Source organism: Dermochelys coriacea, chromosome 1 (genome assembly GCF_009764565.3).
Source record: "Dermochelys coriacea isolate rDerCor1 chromosome 1, rDerCor1.pri.v4, whole genome shotgun sequence".
Classification (NCBI taxonomy): domain Eukaryota; kingdom Metazoa; phylum Chordata; order Testudines; family Dermochelyidae; genus Dermochelys; species Dermochelys coriacea.
Genome location: NC_050068.2, coordinates 328562329 through 328586765, shown reverse-complemented (window position 1 = coordinate 328586765; position 24437 = coordinate 328562329). Strand labels below are relative to the sequence as shown.

Below are 24437 nucleotides of genomic sequence, written 5' to 3'. Positions count from 1 at the left end.
TATATACATACACATGTTCTCTGTGTGTGTATATAAATCTCCCCACTGTATTTTCCACTGAATGCATCCGATGAAGTGAGCTGTAACTCACGAAAGCTTATGCTCACTAAATTTGTTAGTCTCTAAGGTGCCACAAGTACTCCTTTTCTTTTTTCTTAATATTATATTTTAAAAATCTTACAATCATGGCCAAGGCTTTGGCTTTGGAGAGGCTTTTGGGGCAAGGGAGCAGTGGGCTCTCTCAATATCTCAGTTCTGATCAGGAGGGAGAGACTGACAGCACTGAAGAGAATGGTGCACAAAAACTGCACACACCTCCCTTTTTCCAATCCCTCTGGGAGACCTACAATTTTCAGATTGTTTCTTCTTGATCTTTCCTCAAGATCATTAACGTTCTCCTGCAGTGATTTAATAGTCATTTCCTGTTGCTCTGAGGTTATATTTATAGTAATCACTGTGTTTTGTAGTGAGAAGATTCTGTTCTCGGCTTCCTCTAGTCCTGATGCTAAGTCTTGCAAATTAGCTTGATGTGTGCTAGTAATATTTTTTATCTCAATTTTATCTTCAAATATTTTTCTCAAGATCCCACTCTCAAGTGACCACACTGTTGTAGCCAGTCCATAATTTCATCTAGTCTCAGAGGAGTAGCCTTTCCCTGGTCAGCGGACTGACAACTTCAAGAAGAGCTCTGCCCCTAGTTGGTTCCTCCAGCACTTGCACCAGGAAATTGTCCCCTACACATTCCAAAAACTTCCTGGATTGTCTGTGCACCGCTGTATTGCTCTCCCAGCAGATATCAGGGTGATTGAAGTCTCCCATGAGAACCAGGGCCTACAATCTAATAACTTCTGTTAGTTGCCAGAAGAAAGCCTCGTCCACCTCATCCACCTGGTCCGGTGGTCTATAGCAGACTCCCACCACGACATCACCCTTGTTAATCACACTTCTAAACTTAATCCAGAGACACTCAGGTTTTTCTGCAGTTTCATACCGGAGCTCTAAGCAGTCATACTGCTCTCTTACATACAATGCAACTCCCCCACCTTTTCTGCCCTGCCTGTCCTTCCTGAACAGTTTATATCCATCCATGACAGTACTCCAGTCCTGTGAGTTATCCCAAAGTCTCTGTTATTCCAATCACAGTGCAGATTGTGAAGACTTGGGGAATTTGTTGGTACAATTTATGAATTGTGAGATATTAGGGGCCTTTTATATGCATCTGTGTCAGATTGCAGACTCCATTTTGGATGTGGGGTTCTTTACCTTTTTTGTTACCTCTTTACCTTCATGTTGGACTGAAATTCCAACAGGGTAGTGGTACAGGACTGACAACAGGGGGTCGTTAAATCTGGATTGTCCTCCACTGAAATCTTTCTAGACAAAAGGCTGGCAGAGGAGACATCACCTTACAATGAAATCACTTGGTAGGACTCTGTGGTAGGACTCTCTGGTCACTTGTGGAGGCTGACCAGGGAGTCACCTGACTGAGGAACTGGAATTTTATAAGAGGCAGAAACTGCTCCATTTGTGCACTCTTTTTAGACAATTTTCAACAGCTTGAGATATGGGAAGCTTCTGCAGGAGCTGGATGAGGCAAAGGAGATGGGGGGACCCTGCCTATGTGAACACTGATGGTCCTTCAAGGATTCCCAAGGGAAGGATGGGCTAGCATGAGGGGCAATGCTTGTAAGATTTATTATTTTTGTATGGATCAGTGCATTTTTGTGTGACTAAGTAAAGAGTAATAATGGGTTAGACTCTAGGCTCAGTTTCTCTGTGTTAAGTACTATACTTACCTCATGCTTCCTGAGAGAGTTAAACTGTAACCCAGAAGACTTATAGCTTGAGTGGGATTCTGGGAGAGAGTGTGTCTATGCTACTTGGATATATTGGTGGTCAGCACTGGACCTGAGGGCCTAGGCAGGTGGGCTGAGAGGCTCACTTATGTGAAAGGGTAACAGATGAGAAGCTCCCCATAAACATCTGCAAAGATACCTGATTATCCACCTTCAAATCCCTCCTCAAAACTCCCCTTTGCCATGATGCATGCAAAAAACCTTGACAATGGTTAGGCTGTTGGTATACTGTGAGCACTGCCTACCACGGTGACTTCTTGTTTTCCCCCTTCTGTCTGTATCCATCTGTTATCTTGTCTTGTGTTTAGATTATAAACTCCTTGGGGCTGGGGTCTGTTCTGTGTTTGTACTTTACCTAGTGTACTTGGTCAATGACTAGTATACCTAGTATACCTGGTCCATGACTAAGTCTCCTAGGTACTATGGTAATAGTTTTGTTGTTATGGTTTTGAAAAACCCAGTCAATGGCTAGCTCTTGGACAAAGAAATGAGTTTCCAAAAGTGTAATTTTTCTAAGATCCCTCGACAAATAAGAGATTGTTAGCAAAGGAACCTTTGTTCTCTGGTAACTCAGAACACTGATGGAGCAGAACTGTAAGGGGAAAAAAGTTGGGCACCTTCCTCTCCAGTGACATACTTAGAGAGGGGAGGAAGTGGAGTTGTGTGCCTTGCTCAGTTCCTGCCCCACTTTCCTACAAATTCCCACCCCCCCCATCCCTCAATAATTCCTCCCTGTAGGTGCTCCACCAGGTCAAAGGAGGGGGCTCAGTGATTCCCCTTCCCTTCACTGCTCCCTGTTCAAGGGAAGGAACTCAGAACTCCTCTCCCTCCCCATGCTGCCTCCAGGCTCATGCTTTCCGTTGATGCTACTGCTTCTATGGCAAAAGGGAAGATCAGAGGAGATCGTGAAGAGGAAAAGAGGAGGTCAGAGGTGTGCAGTGAGAGGTATAGGGGGGCTTCAGCTCAGCTCTCAACATCCATACCCTCCATTTCTTTACCCCCTACAAAACATGGTTCCACTGACTCCATGTCAATCCCTGCACACTGTTCCTGAATCCTCTGCCCAGCTCCTCAACCTGTGGGGCTGCTGCCAAAGTCTGCCTTTCTGGGGAAAGGAGAGGTAGCATGGGAGGAGCAGGCTATACTGGATAGGCAGAGAGAGAGGAGGCAAGGTGATGATGCAGGGGTAGTAAAGACACTGATATGCATCCAGTGTTTCTGGGGCTGGTTTAATCATTGCCAAGGATCCAGAGGCAGTGGTGGTGGGGGAGCTGGGGTGTAGAATATAAGGATGCTGAGAAATTATTGTTTAAAATACAAGAAAATTGGCCGCCCCCGAACTTTGTGAATGCAGAGTTTAGTTTGGCTGGTGGTGCCTCATGCTCTTTCAGAATGTCTAGTTCAGCTACACTTAAACCTCTGAAAACCAGGAAGTGAAGAATTGAGATAATAGAAACTTAAACCTCTGAAAACCAGCAAATGTGCCAATAACACATATACTAGCACTCTACCTTTACAGATGCTACAGAACACTTTGGGAACCGAACGCATGAGCACCATAGGACTAAGTCTAAGCACTTCTCTTTGCTATGGCAAAACTCAGGCTTAGATCAGGCATAGTGCACAGGAGCTTCCTACATCTGGCCTATACTCAAACACTGCACCTACTCCACACATGCCACCCCAGACTTGCAAAAAATTACCACCACTTCATCCTTCCCTGAGGATTCCTTCTGACAAATTGCCTTCACTTTACCCCTCACTAAGCCCCGGAGACCATTGCCATCTCTTCCGCTAGACTGCTGACAATGCCCAAGGCAAGTAGACACTCTTATGCACCTCCACTGAGACAACCTACAGAATTCAGTACCGAAATGAGGCATACTTTATCCCTCAAGTTACACATGTGCTTCTCCTCAATCACAATGACAGCTCTGCTAACCCACCCCAACTGATCCCTCCACCTTTAGCACAGGTACACCTACCACAGTGAAGGCAGCATGCAGATAAATGCTGAAATTCAAATACGGAACACAATACCAACATTCACACCATCTCATAATCCTCTTCATATCTACTTATTATGGCATGACCGTTACTGAACTATTCCCAGTAGCTATTGACAGTACCGGGGGAAAATTAAGGTAACATTGCCAAAGTGGGGTATACTTTAACTTTGTGTTTCCTGGTTTTCAGAGGTTTGAGTATAGCTGAATTTGACATTCTGCAGGGGCCTAGGGTCTGGCAATCATAACTGCGTTAGCAAAGTTTTGGGGCAGTTAATCTGGAGCAACACAAGTGACCTCGATGAATGATTCACACCTGTGTCAGATGGGAATCAGACCTACTGGTCTCATTGGAGTTACTCTGTTGCCAATGAGATAAGAATCATATCAGGAGAGTGAGGAGCTGATGTCAGATATCGTAGGAACAGACTCTGGCACACTCATCACTGCTGAATACCACCTTACTCTGAGTAACCACAAGGGACTGGAATTTTGCCCAAGTGGACTACTTGTGTAGTAAAGGTACTACTCAAGATATGTAATGGTGGCAGATTCTGGCCCTAGAGAGGACACAATAGACAAACTGCAAAATCTTGTATCCTGTTTCCCCAGCAGTACTATTGAAATGAACAAGGCAGGAGTTAATGTATACAGTACATTTCACAATACTACTTTATAAAGTGCTTTCTCTGCCTCTTGCAGAAATTCAAAGCTTATATTGATTCTCAATTTAAAGGTATGGATATTATAATAAAATATTTTAAAATCCTCATTCAAAACCCTTTATACTTTAAAGTAAACCTTTTTATTTAAAAACATGGCATAATTACCATAATTTTGATATTATAACAATGTTAGAAGCCAAGTCTTCATATCAAACCATAAAATATTTTTATTGAACATTTTATCCTAGTGAAGTACTAAACTGCCATGCTGAAAATTATTGTTCCTGCTGAGATTAAAGTGGTGCTAAAATGCAAACCAGTCCTAGTTTTGGTTTGTAATAAAACAGCCATGAAAAGACCGTTTTTCATTCTTTGGTAGAGCACTGGTAAAAGTGTCAGTGAATGTAATAGAGAACCTATTTCATTTTTGCTTTAATCAATATATACTTTGTTTTAAATATTTCATTATCTTCATTAACTTTTGAATGAACGCATTAATATAGATAAAACACTGATAAAAAGTGGAATATATTGGCTTTTTACCATTAAAGAAGAAATCTCTACGGGAATTTCTACAGCATTCATCAGTGTAGTATTAGGATACCTTACAAATATTAATGTGCAGTATTAATGTGCAGAAGGCTCACAAACACACCTGTGCATGAAGGAAGTGTTACTCACATTCTAGGGCCTGATCCAAAGCACACTGATTTTGGTTACTCATTCAGCTAGCTTTGGATCAGACTCTTCCTAAGGAACAGAGAAGTTAAATGATTTATCTTAGGGCACACAGGAAGTCTTCAACAGAACCAGGAATAGAACCAAGTTCTCCTGATTCCCAGGCCTGTAACCACAAGTTAATCCATTCTCCCTCATAAAGAAACCCATTATTTTAAAAGTCCTTGGGTGAAATCCTGCCCCATGGTAGTCAATGGAGTTTTGTCCTTGCTTTCAGTGGGGCCAGGATTTCATCCATTGTTTTTAATACATCTAAAATAGGGAGAATAGACATGTTAACAACCCAAATTGATAGATAAAAACATTAAGTAAAAATTTAGAGAAAACAAAATGGTGAGTAATGAAAATGGAGAAAAATGTCTGCTGGGTCAAAATGCATGAAAATGTTGGGTTTTTTTGAAATATCACAAACCTAATTTTCTCCAGCTGAATCCAATCTGCAGAGTTATTCTTGGTATAGGACACAATGATGCTGGGATCTGTGTAACTAAAGCGACATGAACCTGACCCTGTGAAGAGCAATAAAATTAAATGTGTTATAACACAACGGAGTGATACATTATCCTTCAATAACAGCAGCTTCTGACTAAGCCCTTGTTACCATTATCACTTTTCCATATTTTAAATTCTTTGATTGATGAAAAAGTTTCTTGTGATCTGTAGCTGAAAATAATGCATGCTTTGAGTCAGAAATAATACAGAAATGATAAAGCACAACACTGCAGTGTAATCTGCTGTAAATTTTCCATGGGAACCCAAAATAAATTACCAAACAGCCCCCTTGCAAAAAAAAGTGCATGTGTTGTTATGTTGAAACAAAACCTAAATATTAGAGACTAATCCACGCATCACTTTTTAAGGGGGAACATTAAAAGACTACTTTAGACCCAAAGAATAATACATGAAACAAAATATACTAAATGTTAGAAAAATATATGCAAAATTCCTTGAGTTCTCTAAGAGGGAATGCACTGTAACAACTATAAAGAATAAAAATGCTGCAGAATGTCAAGAAAAATTAAAAATGACCCTAAAAGCAACTTTGTAGTATTGTTATATTAAAAAGAGATTTTTAAGTCTATACAAGGAAAATTAAAATGAGAAATCATAGTGTAAGCTCACTAAAGCCTACAAATAACAAACTTTTGTTACTGATCTGGGAAACAGAAAGTATTTTACTTTAAAAAAATGAATTAATTAAGTCCTATGATACTCCTGAAAGGTAGGTTAATATATATATTTATTTATGATTTCTCAATGGGCATCTCTAGGAGCTGACACAAAAATAAATATAACCATTTATTACAGGACAATGAAAATAACAAAAAATGAACCCAACAATTCAACCCACATAATGCAATAAACATCCAGCCAGGTAATCAAATGCAATAAAAACATGTCACCTTCTCCAAAACAGAATTATGATGTACAACTTAACTATCTACAATCTTCCCCCACCCTCACCCCACCAAAAGAAACCGCCCCCAAAAACCCAATTAGATGAATCTTGCTGTGTGCTCTAGAGGCCAAAGTTTTGGCTATTTTGTACCAGCAACGAAGAGTAAGTTACAAAAGGGGAGGACCACCTCTTATAAAAAAAGCTTCAGACATGAGCTCCCTCCATTTTAAAGAAAAGGGACTCCCTGTTGAGTGCTTCCTCTGATCACAGCTGACATAAAATCACATAAAGACAGAATCACATAAATATACCTATTATGGTAGGAAGATTCCAAACTATTTAGAAATTTTTAGGTAAGCAGGTAGGTAATAATGTACAGATCAGTAAATTGCTGCGTAGAGAATGCCAACATTTTCAGACATGGCTGCATAACACTAAGACATCGGAATGCATCCGATGAAGTGAGCTGTAGCTCACGAAAGCTTATGCTCTAATAAATTTGTTAGTCTCTAAGGTGCCACCGGTACTCCTTTTCTTTTTGCGAATACAGACTAACACGGCTGCTACTCTGAAAACTAAGACACCTGAAACTATATTTAGGCACTAAATAAATGGCCTGATTTCAGAAGGTACCAAGCACTCTCATTCAAATAAACAAAAAGAAAAGGAGTACTTGTGGCACCTTAGAGACTAACAAATTTATTAGAGCATAAGCTTTCGTGAGATACAGCTCACTTCATCGGATGCATTTGGTGGAAAAAACAGAGGAGAGATTTATATACACACACACAGAGAACATGAAACAATGGGTTTATCATACACACTGTAAGGAGAGTGATCACTTAAGATAAGCCATCACCAGCAGCAGGGGGGGAAAAGGAGGAAAACCTTTCATGGTGACAAGCAAGGTAGGCTAATTCCAGCAGTTAACAAGAATATCAGAGGAACAGTGGGGGGTGGGGTGGGAGGGAGAAATACCATGGGGAAATAGTTTTACTTTGTGTAATGACTCATCCATTCCCAGTCTCTATTCAAGCCTAAGTTAATTGTATCCAGTTTGCAAATTAATTCCAATTCAGCAGTCTCTCGTTGGAGTCTGTTTTTGAAGCTTTTTTGTTGAAGTATAGCCACTCTTAGGTCTGTGATCGAGTGACCAGAGAGATTGAAGTGTTCTCCAACTGGTTTTTGAATGTTATAATTCTTCAAAAACAGACTCCAACGAGAGACTGCTGAATTGGAATTAATTTGCAAACTGGATACAATTAACTTAGGCTTGAATAGAGACTGGGAATGGATGAGTCATTACACAAAGTAAAACCATTTCCCCATGGTATTTCTCCCTCCCACCCCACCCCCCACTGTTCCTCTGATATTCTTGTTAACTGCTGGAATTAGCCTACCTTGCTTGTCACCATGAAAGGTTTTCCTCCTTTCCCCCCCCTGCTGCTGGTGATGGCTTATCTTAAGTGATCACTCTCCTTACAGTGTGTATGATAAACCCATTGTTTCATGTTCTCTGTGTGTGTGTATATAAATCTCTCCTCTCTTTTTTCCACCAAATGCATCCGATGAAGTGAGCTGTATCTCACGAAAGCTTATGCTCTAATAAATTTGTTAGTCTCTAAGGTGCCACAAGTACTCCTTTTCTTTTTGCGAATACAGACTAACACGGCTGCTACTCTTAAACCATTCAAATAAACAGTAACTCAAGCCACAAATTTACTTTCTCTGCAATTCAGTGGTAGAACTGGGAACATAGAATCCAAAGTATCTTGATTTTCAAATCTGTACTATATCTTAAGACCTAGACCACACTCCATTCCAGAAGGGAAGTCAGAGAGTGAAGTCCTAGATCCACAGAAGTCAATGGGAATTTTGCCATCAACTTCCAGGGGGCCAGGATTTCTCCCAGATTCTTTTGAGTCTCTTTGAAATTATCCAGTATATTTCTTTCTCATATCAATATTTTTTTAAAAAATTGTTAAATCATTACTATGAAAATCATAATAAAGTTTTAAACCACAGCAACTATGTTGAACGTGTTCAGCCAGCTTGGTATGAGTACTACTGCAACAAGACTCAAAATAATGAATGTTGCAAAGCCAAGTTGCCAACCTTGTATTCCAAAATGACTAGAAAGCAATTGTCTGTTGTTTATTTTGACTGACATGGCAATTTTCCCCTACTGTTTTAAAAACAAATGAAGTAAAAAAACGTTTAATTTGTACCCATCTGCTGGGCTGGTCTGCTTTACTGAATGGGCATCTGTTGTTGACTCTTACATTTGTAGCACTTAGGGGTTCCAAACTTTAATCATACTCATTTATTTCATTTCAGAGGAATTCAGTTCAAAACAAATGAACTTCAACTAGTTTATAATCACCAAAGCTGGCAAGAGGCTGACAGGCCAAACAAGAGTCTTACTGAGTTTGATGTGGTAGAAAAAGAAAAAGGAAGAAGTGCATACATGATAAAAATATCCAGTAGGATAGACCTAAGGAAATGATCTTTGTGTAATTTCAGCTATTGTTAAAGTCTGCTTTATGTGTTGGACTGTAAAAAAAACAAAACAAATGAAACTATGCTGCTGAAAAAAATGCAAGTGGAAGAGATTCTGTTTCATAAATATAAAGCAAAGCGAAAAAAGTCACTGCAGGAAATGTAGATTGTCTAAAAATTCTGTAAAAATGAAAAATGTTACCTGAGAAACCTGCATATCTCATGTAACTGTCTGATGATATTCAAAAATAACAAACAAATTACTTAATTCCTGAAAGAAATGGAAGCACTGGGAAGGGTCTGTGCAAGGCAGATAAGGTGCTTCACTTTCGTTATTGTATTAAAAGAGCCATAGAGGAAGGGTGATAAGGAAAAGAGAGAGGTTTTTCGGTTCTAATAAATGGGACAGGACAAATTAAGATTGGGAAAGTCACCAAGACCAGCATTTGCAGGAAACATGTTTTGATGACCAATAATTATGCTTTCATTAATGTTGAACTTCTTTTTATATACATTCTCTTCTTAAACCCCAAATAAGAAAATCAGATCCTTTATAACCTAAGGGCCCAGTTCTGAAAATCCTCACTCACAAAGGGTACATTTACGGAGCAAAAAAAACCACCACAACAAAAACCCAGTGGCAGCACATTTCAAGGTATGTCTACACTGCAATAAAAACACCTTCAGCTGGCCTGTGTCAGCTGACTCAGGGTCACAGGGTTCTGGCTACCAGGTGATAAAATTGCAATGTAGCCCTTCAAGCTTGGGTCCAGCCTGAACTCAAACATGAACGCTTCAGTTGTATAGCCCCACAGCCTGAGCCCCACAATCCCAAGTCAGCTGACCTGGTCTAGCCACAGGTGTTTGATTGCAGTGCAGATATACCCTCAGAACCTGGGGCCAATTGACATGGGCATACAGGGCTTGTGCTGTGGGCTAAAAATAACATTATAGATGTTTGGGCTCAGGCTGGAGCCCCGGCTCTAAAACTGCTACTTTTCACCCCTCAGAGCCCAGACTCCAGCTTGAGCCCGAACATCAACTCTGCTATTTTTAGCCCCAGGACGTGAGCCCCAGTCAGTTGACGTGGGCTCTGAGACTCACTGCTGCAGGGGTATTTTTGTTTTTGTTTTTGCTGTGTAGGTTGTACCCAAAGGTAGGGTGATATTAATCCCTGTGAAGAAGGTCAGCACAAGGCCCAGGCGTTATTCAGTGCTACTTGAGCCCTGTTTATTGTTTACTAAATGGTGTACTGACCTTGTGCTCGCCCTCTACACAGAAGTGACTTTCAGCCATAACTCTTGCATATATTAATAATTTGTTGGTATGAATGGGAGCTGAGGGTGCTCAACATCTTGAAGGTTTAGGTCAATAGTTCTCGAACTTTTGTATTGGTGACCCCTTTCACACAGGTTTCAGAGTAGCAGCCGTGTTAGTCTGTATCCGCAAAAAGAAAAGGAGGACTTGTGGCACCTTAGAGACTAACACATTTATTTGAGCATAAGCTTTCATGAGCTACAGTTCACTTCATCGGATACTATTACCAGCAGGAGAGTGGGGGGGGGGGGGAGGTGGGAGGAAACCTTTTGTAGTGATAATCAAGGTGGGCAATTTCCAGCAGTTGACAAGAATGTCTGAGGAACAGCGGGGGGAGGGGGGGATAGATATGGGGAAATAGTTTTACTTTGTGTAATGACCCGTGCACTCCCAGTCTTTATTCAAGCCTAAGTTAATTGTATCCAGTTTGCAAATTAATTCCAATTCAGCATTCTCTCGTTGGAGTCTGTTTTTGAAGTTTTTTTGTTGAAGAATTGCCACTTTTAGGTCTGTGTGACCAAAGAGAATGAAATGTTCTCCGACTGGTTTTTGAATGTTACAATTCTTGACGTCTGATTTGTGTCCATTTATTCTTTTATGTAGAGACTATCCAGTTTGACCAATGTACATGGCAGAGGGGCATTGCTGGCACATGATGGCATATATCACATTGGTAGATGCGCAGGTGAACAAGCCTCTGATAGTGTGGCTGATGTGATTAGGTCCTATGATGGTGTCCCGGAATAGATATGTGGACACAGTTGGCAACAGGCTTTGTTGCAAGGATAGGTTCCTGGGTTAGTGGTTCTGTTGTGTGGTGTGTGGTTGCTGGTGAGTATTTGATTCAGGTTTGGGGGCTGTCTGTAAGCAAGGACTGGCCTGTCTTCCAAGATCTGTGAGAGTGATGGGTTGTCCTTCAGGATAGGTTGTAGATCTTTGATGATGCATTGGAGAGGTTTTAGTTGGGAGCTGAAGGTGATGGCTAGTGGCATTCTGTTATTTCCTTTGTTGGGCCTGTCCTGTAGTAGGTAACTTCTGTCAATCTGTTTCTTCACTTCAGCAGGTGGGTATTGTAATTGTAAGAATGCTTGATAGAGATCTTGTAGGTGTTTGTCTCTGTCTGAGGGGTTGGAGCAAATGCAGTTGTATCGTAGAGCTTGGTTGTAGACAATGGATCGTGTGGTGTGGTCTGGATGAAAGCTGGAGGCATGTAGGTAGGCATAGCGGTCAGTAGGTTTCCGGTGTAGGGTGGTTTTTATGTGACCATCGCTTATTAGCACCGTAGTGTCCAGGAAATAGATCTCTTTTGTCGACTGGTCCAGGCTGAGGTTGATGGTGGGATGGAAATTGTTGAAATCATGGCGGAATTCCTCAAGGGTTTCTTTTCCATGGGTCCAGATGATGAAGATGTCATCAATGTAGCGCAAGTAGAGTAGGGGCATTAGAGGACGAGAGCTGAGGAAGCGTTGTTCTAAGTCAGCCATAAAAATGTTGGCATACTGTGGGGCCATGCGGGTACCCATCGCAGTGCTGCTGATTTGAAGGCATATATTGTCCCCAAATGTGAAATAGTTATGGGTGAGGACAAAAATCACATAGTTCAGCCACCAGGCTTGCCGTGACATTATCGGGAATACTGTTTCTGATGGTTTGTAGTCCATCTTTGTGTGGAATGTTGGTGTAGAGGGCTTCTACATCCATAGTGGCCAGGATGGTGTTTTCTGGAAGATCACCAGTGGATTGTAGTTTCCTCAGGAAGTCAGTGGTGTCTCGAAGAAGCTGGGAGTGCTGGTGGCATAGGGCCTGAGGAGGGAGTCTACATAGCCAGACAATCCTGCTGTCAGGGTGCCAATGCCTGAGATGATGGGGCGTCCAGGATTTCCAGGTTTATGGATCTTGGGTAGCAGATAGAATACCCCTGGTCGGGGTTCCAGGGGCATGTCTGTGTGGATTTGTTCTTGTGCTTTTTCAAGGAGTTTCTTGAGCAAATGCTGTAGTTTCTTTTGGTAACCCTCAGTGGGATCAGAGGGTAATGGCTTGTAGAAAGTGGTGTTGGAGAGCTGCCTAGCAGCCTCTTGTTCATATTCTGACCCATTCATGGTGACGACAGCACCTCCTTTGTCAGCCTTTTTGATTATGATGTCAGAATTGTTTCTGAGGCTGTGGATGGCATTGTGTTCTGCACGGCTGAGGTTATGGGGCAAGTGATGCTGCTTTTCCACAATTTCAGCCCGTGCACGTCAGCAGAAGCACTCTATGTAGAAATCCAGTCTGTTGTTTCGACCTTCAGGAGGAGTCCACCTAGAATCCTTCTTTTTGTAGTCTTGGTAGGAAGGTCTCTGTGGGTTAGTATGTTGTTCAGAGGTGTGTTGGAAATATTCCTTGAGTCGGAGATGTCGAAAATAGGATTCTGGGTTACTACAGAACTGTATCACGTTCGTGGGGGTGGAGGGGCAGAAGGAGAGGCCCTGAGATAGGACAGATTCTTCTGCTGGGCTAAGAGTATAGTTGGATAGAATAACAATATTGCTGGGTGGGTTAAGGGAACCACTGTTGTGGCCCCTTGTGGCATGTAGTAGTTTAGATAGTTTAGTGTCCTTTTTCTTTTGTAGAGAAGGAAAGTGTGTATTGTAAATGGCTTGTATAGTTTTTGTAAAGTCCAGCCACGAGGATGTTTGTGTGGAAGGTTGGTTTTTGATGAGAGTATCCAGTTTTGAGAGCTCATTCTTAATCTTTCCCTGTTTGCTGTAGAGGATGTTGATCAGGTGGTTCCGCAGTTTCTTTGAGAGCCTGTGGCACAAGCTGTCAGCATAGTCTGTGTGGTATGTAGATTGTAATGGATTTTTTACCTTCAGTCCTTTTGGTATGATGTCCATCTGTTTGCATTTGGAAAGGAAGATGATGTCTGTCTGTATCTGTACGCGTTTTTTCATGAAGTTGATAGATTTCCACTCCATACGGCTAAATTCAGTGCCTTGCATAATGACAGGTTTCAGAGTAGCAGCCGTGTTAGTCTGTATCCACAAAAAGAAAAGGAGTACTTGTGGCACCTTAGAGATCAACAAATTTATTTGAGCATAAGCTTTTATGAGCTACAGCTCACTTCATCGGATACATTCAGTGGAAAATACAGTGGGGAGATTTATATACATAGAGAACATGAAGCAAATACTCACCAGCAACCACACACCACACAACAGAACCACTAACCCAGGAACCTATCCTTGCAACAAAGCCTGTTGTCAACTGTGTCCACATATGTATTCAGGGGACACCATCATAGGACCTAATCACATCAGCCACACTATCAGATGCTTGTTTCACCTGCGCATCTACCAATGTGATATATGCCATCATGTGCCAGCAATGCCCCTCTGCCATGTACATTGGTCAAACCGGACAATCTCTACATAAAAGAATAAATGGACACAAATCAGACGTCAAGAATTGTAACATTCAAAAACCAGTCGGAGAACACTTCAATCTCTTTGGTGACTCGATTACAGACCTAAGCGTGGCAATTCTTCGACAAAAAAACTTCAGAAACAGACTCCAATGAGAGACTGCTGAATTGGAATTAATTTGCTAACTGGATACAATTAACTTAGTCTTGAATAAAGACTGGGAGTGGATGGGTCATTACACAAAGTCATTACACTTGTGGCACCCCAGAGACCAACAAATAAACAAGAAGAGGGCAGCATTATCTCCTACAAATGTAAACAAACTTGTTTGTTAGAGCAATTGGCTGAACAAGAAGAAGTACTGAGTGGACTTGTAGGCTCTAAAGTTTTACATTGTTTTGTTTTTGAGTGCAGTTATGTAACAAAAAAACATTTGTTTTTGTTAACATTTGTAAGAGCCACCCGGGCAGCTGTGGGAAGCTGTAGACCCTCCATCTCCCCTGGGAGAGAGTCCCGGGAGGAAGGTACACAGTCTGAGGGCTGCTCGTGGGTCCTCCCACCCCGGGCAGGTTGAGGGTCCCTGGCTCCCCACAGTTCCCCGGGCTCCTTGGGATGCTCTTACCCAGGCCGGGCTCCAGCTTTCAGCCTGGGCAGGGGCAGGGCCTCGGGGGGAAGTGGAGTGGCAGGGGGCCAGGCCTGTGTTAAGGCCCGTCCACTTTCAAAAGTGGAAGGGCCTTGGCCCTTGGCCCCCCCCTTTCCAGCATCCCTGCTTGGAGACACCTACACATTAAAAATGAAATTCCACTCTATTTTTTGACACACACATATGCACAGAGCCTATAGAATATCATAAAATCACATACTGAGTCAGAATTTCCACTCAATTTACAGATACACATATGAATTTCAAGTGGAACATTGGCAGGGTATTAGTTTAGAACAGGGGTTCTCAAACTTCATTACACTCTGACCCCTTTCTGAAAACAAAAATTACTACATAACCCCAGGATGGGGGACCAAAGTCTGAGCCTGCTCGAGCCCCACCGCCTTGGGGGGGGGGGCAAAGCCCAAGGACTTCAGCCCCAGGCAGGGAGCCTGTAACCTGAGCCCCACCACCTAGCACCTGAGCCCTCAGGTTTTGGCTTCAGCCCCAGGATTCACCAAATCTAATTGAGCCCTGGTGACCCCATTAAAATGGATTCGCAACCCACTTTGGGGTCCCAACCCACAGTTTGAGAAGCGCTGGGTTAGGATAAAGAAACCCCAATGTTTATGGATGTTCTACAATTTTAAAACACGTATAATTCTGCCAAATCAAAAATTATTTTTATCAGCCTACTGAAAGGCACCTCTGCCAAATTTCAGTTTTCTACCACATCCTGCTGAGGTGCTAGAACTGTACAAAAGAAAAAAAATGGCAACATTTTTTTTATATTGGCAAAAGTGGGGGTTTTTTACTTTGTTTTTTTAAAATAGCCTAAAAACTTTTTTCCTCTCACTTTCTTTTCTTTTTTTTTTTTTTAAAGATTCACTCTTAGGCTGAAAATAAATGAGCAAAATTTCATCCCCAAACATAAATATTTGACAAAGCATGTGAAAATGGCCCTTTAGAATGAAAACACTTTTACAATAGGGGTCACTGTGTGCTCTACATATGCTAAAGGTTGGGGCTATCCTGGTGGTCTAATGAGAATGAAACACATTGTCATGTGTGGGATCCACATTTGGGTAATGAGCTTTCTCCTGAGTTCTGTTTCTGGATTGAATGGAAAAGGTTTACTTACTACAACACATTTTTAAGCTGCAGTTTTCTATAGTATTTCTTTGAAAAATCTACAGCACACTATTCAGAAGTGGAAACTTCTTTTTTCAGTTATATTGCCAAAGCAGTTATGGTGTAATAAAAATGGACAATTTTAATCATACAAAAGTGTTATCTTAATACAATGCAGCAAGTGGGATTAAGTTTAAAATCTGCCTTAATCCAGCATTTATTATTTCAAACAACTAATTCCATAATGGCATTTGCTTCTGTTTCCAGACGATCCATTTTACCACAAGGAAGCGATTCAGACTCAGTGCCCTAAAACAGAATGCTAGGATTTGTCCCTGTCTGTTTTTTCTGCTTTTTCTCCTTTTGCTAAATCTCCAACAATTACAGTTTATATCTCAAAAGTGGCAGAGAAATACTGGTTAAAAGTAATAAATTTGGTATTTGGAATAACCAGTAAGCCACACAAATAATTTATTACAACTCCATGAAAATGTCTTTCAAATAAGGCATTAACTTTTAACCCTGGTATCTTTTAACTCTAGGTATCTGAGCAAACTTCCCTTGTATAACTCAATAAAATCAATAAACAACATCTAACATTTCCATTTATGTTATGTGAAGTGTGTCAGATGATATTACTTATCCATCTTATCTTTCACATTAGATGTAATTTTCAACCTATCTATTTCCACTAAGGACTTTTCTGGCAAAAAGGTGAATTTTCCCAAATTCTCTTCAGCAGAGGTCTGTTTTTCATTTTAGCTACAGTGAACATTGTATAGTGGCTGTTTGGCAACATATCTGAAACAAATTGCTTGTCTGAGTCCAGTTGCATTTGGATGTGTCCAATGTCCACATAAAACCACCATAATTGTCATCCTTTGTTCACTGTCTAAAACGTGAACAAAACCAAATGGAGAGAGAGAGAGAGAGAGAGAGAGAGAGAGAGAGACACTGAATAATCTAAGCACGAGGCCAGCTCCTCCAGGTCAAAGCTAGATAGTGTGTGGAAGTTAGCCCTCCTAATAACTAGTCTGTCCATGACTAGTAGATAAATAGATAATTTCAGTGCAGTACAGTCAATATGACATCTGTCCCCAGAATTATATTACACAAACAAACAATAAAGAATAACCACAAAAAATCTACAAAGTGCTACAAATAAGGGCCAAATTCACTTATCAGAGTCCAACTGGTTGAGTTAGATGCTATGGGGATGCACAGAATGGGAAAGAGGAGGAATCCTTTTCCTACACAGCTGCTCCATGGAACCATTCTACATGCTACTCCTTCTTAGTGGCTGGTGAAATTTTCACAGCCCCCAGGTCATACTTTCCTCTAAAGAAATACATGGAGCAAGTTCTTTCAGCAGAGTTGAGTGGCAAAGCTAATTATTACAGCAGTACTGATGATGCAACAAGATGAAATGATTACTTCCTGTAACTGTTGTACTTTGAGATGTGATGCAGATGTTTATTCCACTTTGGTGTGTGTGTGTCCAGTGTGCTGAAGCCAGAGAATTTTGCCTAGCAGTACCTGTAAGAGGGGTGGCGCTCACGCCTTGTGGTGGCACATGAGGTGGCACATGAGGTGGCACCGTCCCAACCCCACTCAGTTCCTTCACACCAAATGCCCCTGAGATGAGACTCTGATGCAGAGGGGACGGAGGGTGGGTCATGGAATACACATCTGCATCACATCTGGGAGAACCACAGTTACAGGAAGTAACTATTTCTTCTTCTTTGAGTAGACACAGATGTGTATTCCACTTTGGTGACTCATAAGCAGTACCCCTCCCAGGAGGAAGGACTCAGAACAAGGACTGCAAGACTACCCTTTCAAAACTTGCATCCATCCTGGAAGACGCGGTGATGGCATAATGGTTCATAAATATACGTATGGATGACCATGTAGCAGTCCTGCAAATGTTCAACATGGAAATATCACTGTGGAATGCTATTGACATTGCTTTTGCTCTCACCAAATGAGCTTGCATTCGCTAATGGGGTGTAGTTAGTTATTCGCTAAGGGGGCATAGCTAAGCTATATCATATCCAGTCTTGATACAGGATGTTATCCATTTAAAGATGGTCTGTCAAGAGACCTCTTGCCCCTTCATGTGATCTGTGTATGACACAAACAGGCGAGGTGACACATGAAACAGTTTACTTCTATCCAGATAGAAGGCTAATGTATGGAGACGGTGTTCCCACAGAGACGAGCTTATGAAAGAAAATGGGTAAGTATACTTCCTGGTTCAAATAAAACTGAGAGAGCAATTTAGACCAAAAATTTGGGTATGGTCATAAAGTCACCTTGTCTTTGGAGAACTGTGTTTAAGGATGCTTTGCCATCAGAATCTGCAACTCACACACTCTCCTTGCGGATGTAATTGCTAGGAACACACTATTCTGACACAAGAGCGGAAAGGGACAAGATGCTAGGGCTTGAATGGAGGACCCATCAGCACTGCTAGGACTGTGTTATGGTCCCACAGAGGAACTGGCTCCCAGACTGGGGGATGTAGGCAAAGAAGCCTTTTTAAGAACCTTGCTACTACGGGATTGGAGTAGACGGATCTTCCTTGAATGGGGGGATGAAATGCCAATCTCACTGCAAGATGTACTTTCAGTGAAGTAGGCACAAGTGCCGACACACAAGAAGGTCAGAGAACCAGTACTGCCTCGGCCAGACAAGGGCAATGAGGATGAGCTTTGCCCAATCCGTCTTCAGTTTGAAGATGACCTATGGAATGATTGGGATTGGGGGAAGGTATAGAAGAGAGCTGCTTGCCAGCTGAGATAGAAGGCGTTGGACCTGGCAACCAGAATAAGGCCTCCTGAAAGTGCAGAACAGATGACATTTCTGGCAAACATTCTTGAGGAGTGTCCAGCAAGGACCAGTGGAGGAAGATGGAGCAATTTGTCCAAGGAGCAAAGAGTCAGATGGTAAACTCTCCTGAGCCACATTTGAAGGGGGCAAAGGCACCACCTTGCAAACTGAACTACCTGTGTGCAAGCAGAGATGTAGCCCAAGAGCCCCAGGTACATCTGAATTATTGTGGAAGGCTGAGACTGCAGACTGAAGAAAAGGTGGCAAATCACCTGAAAACAGTCAGTCAGCTAAAAGGCTTGTAGAGTCTATTAGGGCCCCTAATGAACTCTATTTTCCTGAGTAGGAACCAAAGTAGACTTCCCAATGTTTAGGATAAGACACAGACAATGAAGCAAGCACAGCGTAGTGTTGATGTGAGAAAGAGCTTCCCCTCTAAATCTGCCCCTCAGTTACCAGTGGTCCAGCTACAGCAAGATGTGGTTTCCTTTCTTTCTGAGATATGCCATGATGATGGCCATGCATTTAGTAAAAACCCAAGGGGCAGAAAAGAGGCTGAAGGGAAGCACCGTATACTGGAAATGGAGTTCTGTCATGTCATATCAAAGGAATTTTCTGTGGCTTGGCAAAATCACCACATGAATGTAGGTGTCCTAAAAGTCCAAGATAGCAAATCCGCTGTTCTTATTGCAAAGCTGTCTTAGTCACCAAGCAGCCTTTGGTGATGAACATTGAAATTGCTCCCTCAATGCCTTGAACATAGCTGTCCAGTTGACAAAGTCATACTTGTGGGTGTTCTCCAGCAGGAACTCAGCTTGAATACCCATATGCCACAACAGATCCTGGTATGCCTTGAAATCCTCTGGTATCAAAGGGGAGAAAGTGCCTGGTATTGTGGAATTGTTTGGGAATAAGGATGAGGCAGTTGAGTGTGACCGAGCAGGATCCTACTCCAGGGCTGACAGATCTGGAAGGGATCTGGAGGCTCCTCGAGGGGAAGCATCACTGGTACCTGGATCTGTGATGGATCGACAGTCACTGCCACAGACCTGACCAGCAATCAAGTGGGATGGGGAGTGGGACCTTGATGACTGAGGAGTGTCCCATGGGGGCCACTGGTCTGGATAGGGCACTGGTAGCCAGTAAGCGCCAGGCCAGCAGCGAAACGAGCACCAAACCTGGTACCTATAGCGCTGCATGAATGGCTTTCACTCAGCTGATAAGGAGCAGGAAGAGGAAGATCCGGACTCAGACACCGAGGGGTCCAGGCCTTTGGGGGATAGTGGTCTGCCCAGCCCGGAGGGTGCATGTAGCCAGTCCTACTTGTTGTGGCAAATTGCCGGCACTACTATGATGGGTCCCGCGCTTTCTCTTCTTGTGGGCGGGGGTTCAAGGCACTGTTTCTCGCCCCTGATCTGGGGTATTAACTGTCCCACTAGTATCCCAGATAAGGGGAGTGAAGAGGGAGGGACCCGGGCCCGGGAGCCCTAGGGATAGTGGCAAATCACTTGAACTAGCGATTCCTTCCCCAGGGCTACTTCCCTCTCTGGCCCCTCAGCTTGTGGGGCTTCCTGCCCTCTCCTCTGTTTGGGCCAGGTTTCTCCCAACCTCTTGTGTCTGTGGAGTCCCTCTGCTCTGCACAAGCCAGGTTTCCCTTTACCTAGGGTCTTGGTCTTCTGGCTCACCACAGTACTTCTCCAAACTCTCCTCTGCTTCCCTCCAAACTGCTCTCCTTCAAACTGCTCTCTGCTCCAACACCAAACCACTCTGCTTCAACTCCTCCAACTGTCTGATTGAAGCAGGGGTTTTTTATCAGGTGACTGACTTCAGGTGCTTTAATTGGCTTCAGGTGTTCTAATTAATCTATAGCAGCCTCTCTTCCCTCTACAGGTAATAAGGCTCTCATCATCCTGCGGCTTACATATCTCCCCTCTATCACCCTCCTGCTGCCTTCTGGCCATGCTGTATCAGATTGTTCATAGCCCTGAATGACAAAGGGGCTGGCGCCAGAGGGGGAAACGGTACTGCTGGCACTGAGTATATCTCCTTTGTTTCTGGTGCCAGGAGTGGTGTTGACCCTGAAATCAGCATCGGTACCAAAGTAACCGAAGGTTCCAAAGTGGAAGTTGGTCATTGCTGCCATAGCAATATTGCGGTGCTGGCCATAGGGGTATCAAAGTTCCCAGTGCTGAGGAGGTCCCCTGTGCACTGGCCCCATTTCCACTGAATGTGGAAGGGAATCATTGGGGTGCGGTGCCAACAGACCCAACAGGTTCAGGATCCCAGCCATCCAGTGTGGCTACGAAGGACACAGTCCTGGCAAAGTCTTGGACCAAGGGAGAGGTCAGGACAGGGAGGTCTGCTGCTGCCTGATATGCTGCTGGCGTGGAAGCAGCCAGTGCCGGCATCTCCCACGTTGGTACCAGACTCAGCTGACACCCCAGGGCTAGAACTGGAGTCAGTGGTATGGGGTCTCTGACATCCCTGCACGGTGCTGGAGAGCAGTTGACAAGACCTGCTCCATCCTGTGCATCAGCATTCATCACATGCTTATCCACACTTCCTCTGGGGGAAGAAGACAAGACCCAACAGCCTTGGTCAGTCTTATACGATCTTTTCCGTGGTGTACTTGGTGGGGAATGACTCGTGTGTTTCTTCGGAAAGATGCCAGCACCGGGACACAAAGCAGCAGCACTCTACATGCTGACCTTCAATCTGATGAGGGCCTCGGTGCTGAAGCAGGCCATGTGACCTGTTTGAGCAGGTGCTGCTTCGTACGAAGATCCCTCATCATTTGCGTCTGTTTCATGATGATCTGCAAATCGATCCTTGATGCGGGCTTCTAGACACAGAAAACACTGCATGAGGGGATCACTGTTTGGGATCGCCCTCCCAAATGACGGACAATATTTAAATCCTGGTGAGGGCATCAGTAGGGAAACTTAAACAATAACTAACTAACACTAAGTCTGACTATATTAGCGGTACTAATTCATTATATACAATTAGAGATCAAAATCACTAGAGGAATGTGAGGTAAAAAACCATGCAGAGCTCTGATTCCAGCAGTAAGAAGGGGCTGAGGAGGGTTCGGGGTGGCAGCGCCTCCTATAGCCACGGGAGTGGTTATGGCCACAAAGTGCAAGGCGGCCCCCTACGGGAACTCCTAGGCAAAATTCTCCAGCTCCAGTGTGCTGGGTGTGCACACACCTAAGTAGAATCCATGGCTGCATCTACTTGAAAAAGAACATCCAGCTTGTGTGTCTCTCTCTAAGATCACATTTGTCCATTATGATCTCTCATGTTCTGAAGTTAATAGAAGAGCCAAGTATAATCACTGCATATAAGGCCCCATCCTTAGGGAGCATTTGAGGATTTTGTTAAAAAACCCAAAATCATTTGGATAGTGTAAATTTATGACAGTGCAAAAAAGTGTTCCTATCACTTATATATAACAAGTTATGTTTTAAAATACAATTCTGCAGTACTCATGATGGTAATAAAACAAATTACCACTGAAAAAATGAAATAATAAATAAAATTCAAGTGAGTTGTCTGGCTTTACTACAGATATTAGACAAGCTCAGTGCATTCTCTCCTGAGAAATGTCAGACAGATTTTTGGTATGCGGACTTGCTGAGCAAGAAGGGTCCTCACATTGACCCTATCGACCTTAATGGTTCAGGAAGAGTAAGAGAGACTGTTAGGTCAATAATTCATTAACTCAACATCTCTGACCAGGGCACAACATGAGAGCCTTTTGGAGTCATTACAGTCTATCATGTCAAGGATCCACATACAAATTAATGATTCCTACCTACGTGCTAATTGAAGGCATATTAAAATTGTCCTCTACACATATTTATCCAGTAGACTGTGAAACAAACAAGCATTGTGGAAGACTGAATAAATGTACATAATACGTAATAGAGGAGATTTCATTACATGTAGTTTATATATATGTACACACACATACACCGTTTTCTTTTTCTTTTTAAAAAATGTTTCTATAAAAATAAAAGCCATCAAGCTCAAAATAATTATATTACTATAATTAAGAAAAGTCAAGGGTCTTATAACCTTACAAAGGTCAGGAAATTCAAAGTGAAGGCTGAGATGATTTTGCCTTGATTCATTTCGTTAGAGAAAAGAAAAAGTCACAACAGTGGGAGGTAAAAATTGAGAATGATCCAAGTGCTGGCTTAATTTTTTTGCAGTCACACTTTATATTAAGTATATTTAATATACATATAAATGTAAAGTGTGTCCTTTTACATTTTATTTTAATCCTGCATCCTGAAACTTTTTTGAGGGGAGTGGACAATCAGGTGAGTGACAATAGGAAGAAAGCAGAAGGAGTTCCTAAGTGGGGAGGGGCCAGTGGCAGCTAAAAAAACAAGGAGCGGGGTCCTGTCCTTATGACAGTTCCAACAGAGTTTGATAGAAATTGATAACTTTTCTTTAGGATTTTTTTTTCAAGGAATCCTATTGAATATAATAGATAATTTTATCCATGCCAGAGAATTATACAGAAAGGCTAAAATATCAGTAGAATAAATTTAATAAATAGAGAATGATAATAGACAGGGATTTATAGAGTAATTTCTATAAAAACTGTTACATTTCTGTAGAATACTACAGGTTTCATTGCTATTTAATCCCATAGGATTATTCAATAAGGGTGATCATCTGAGGGATGTTTGGGCAGGGAAAGCTGGAACAACATAGGGAGCAAGAGCAGCATGTGATAAGAGCAGTTGAATGAGGTGGGATAGGGAGAAGCAGTAGAGAACCAAGAAGGCAGAAGAGAAAGAAGTAGCAGTAATAAAAAGGTCATTTTCCATCCTATGGTTAGAAACCAGGAGTTCCTGGCTCCAGATTAACATGCAGACACTACACCACATGTCTCTTATATAATCTGTGCCAATGGTTTTAACAACTGTGCAAGGGCCAAAAAGCATCAGGAGAACATTCCCAAGGGCATAAGTACCTAGTCACTATAAGAAACAGAAAAATATTAACAAGAACATTTAGAAGTATCATGAAAAGCAAAGTGTACTATAAAAAAAGTGTAGGAGACAAAAGTCAATTGCATTTCCTTAGCTATCCAGACAGAACTTTCACAAGTGCTTCCATCCACATACCTAGACTGTTGTGGACATTAATAAGTATATAAATAAATAATTATATCTATTCAGATTGGTTTTATTTATTTATTTGAATCGAGTAATTTATATAATCAAAAAAAAGAGAGCCAAGTAGGCTCAAATGAACATTTATATGTAAAAATGATAAAACTCAAACCAGGTATTAAACAATTACACTAAACACATTAAACTCTAACTGGATGAATGCATATTCAGTTCTACTGCACACTGCAAATTCAGTGGCCTCCATGTTTTAATTTTCATCTTCCTCTTCCTTGGCTACCTATCCCTTCCTCAGTTTCTTTAAACTGTGTATTAAAGAAGTGGTGGACTTTTTCTGGAGTAGTAAACATAAGCCCTTCCAATGCCCCCCTCCCCCCCCACACTGCAGATTAAAACAAAACTCAAGCCTCCTCTCCCAAATTGTTAAAAAGAAAAGGAGTACTTGTGGCACCTTAGAGACTAACAAATTTATTTGAGCATAAGCTTTCGTGAGCTACAGCTGTTGTTTCACTGATGCACCATTTCTCTTTCTTTATATTTTTTTTAGCAGGGCAAACAGCAACACAGCTGATAAGAACCAACAGGACTGTTTTGAAACAGCACCTCACAATACAGGTTACATAGATCCCAATGAACATGAAAACAGATTATCTTTGTGATAATTTGCCATTAGTATTTATCAGAAATGTTGTATAGTAGGCAGAACAGGGTGCAGCTCAGAGGTTTCATTTGCAGGTGTTCATGCAATTTGTCTTTATGGTTAAACTTTACATGAGTTTCCATCTTTTTAGTTTCAC

At 42.1% G+C, this 24437-nt stretch overlaps 1 protein-coding gene across 2 annotated transcripts in view; it reads right to left on the bottom strand.

Moving 5' to 3' along the window:
- RELN (reelin) overlaps positions 1 to 24437 on the bottom strand; it is a 455243-nt gene that overhangs the window by 212858 nt on the left and 217948 nt on the right. For both annotated transcript variants that reach the window (XM_038377914.2, XM_038377905.2), the window contains exon 9: positions 5678 to 5774. In XM_038377914.2, the coding sequence (XP_038233842.1) occupies positions 5678 to 5774 (97 nt within the window). The remainder of the gene's footprint in view (positions 1 to 5677; positions 5775 to 24437) is intronic.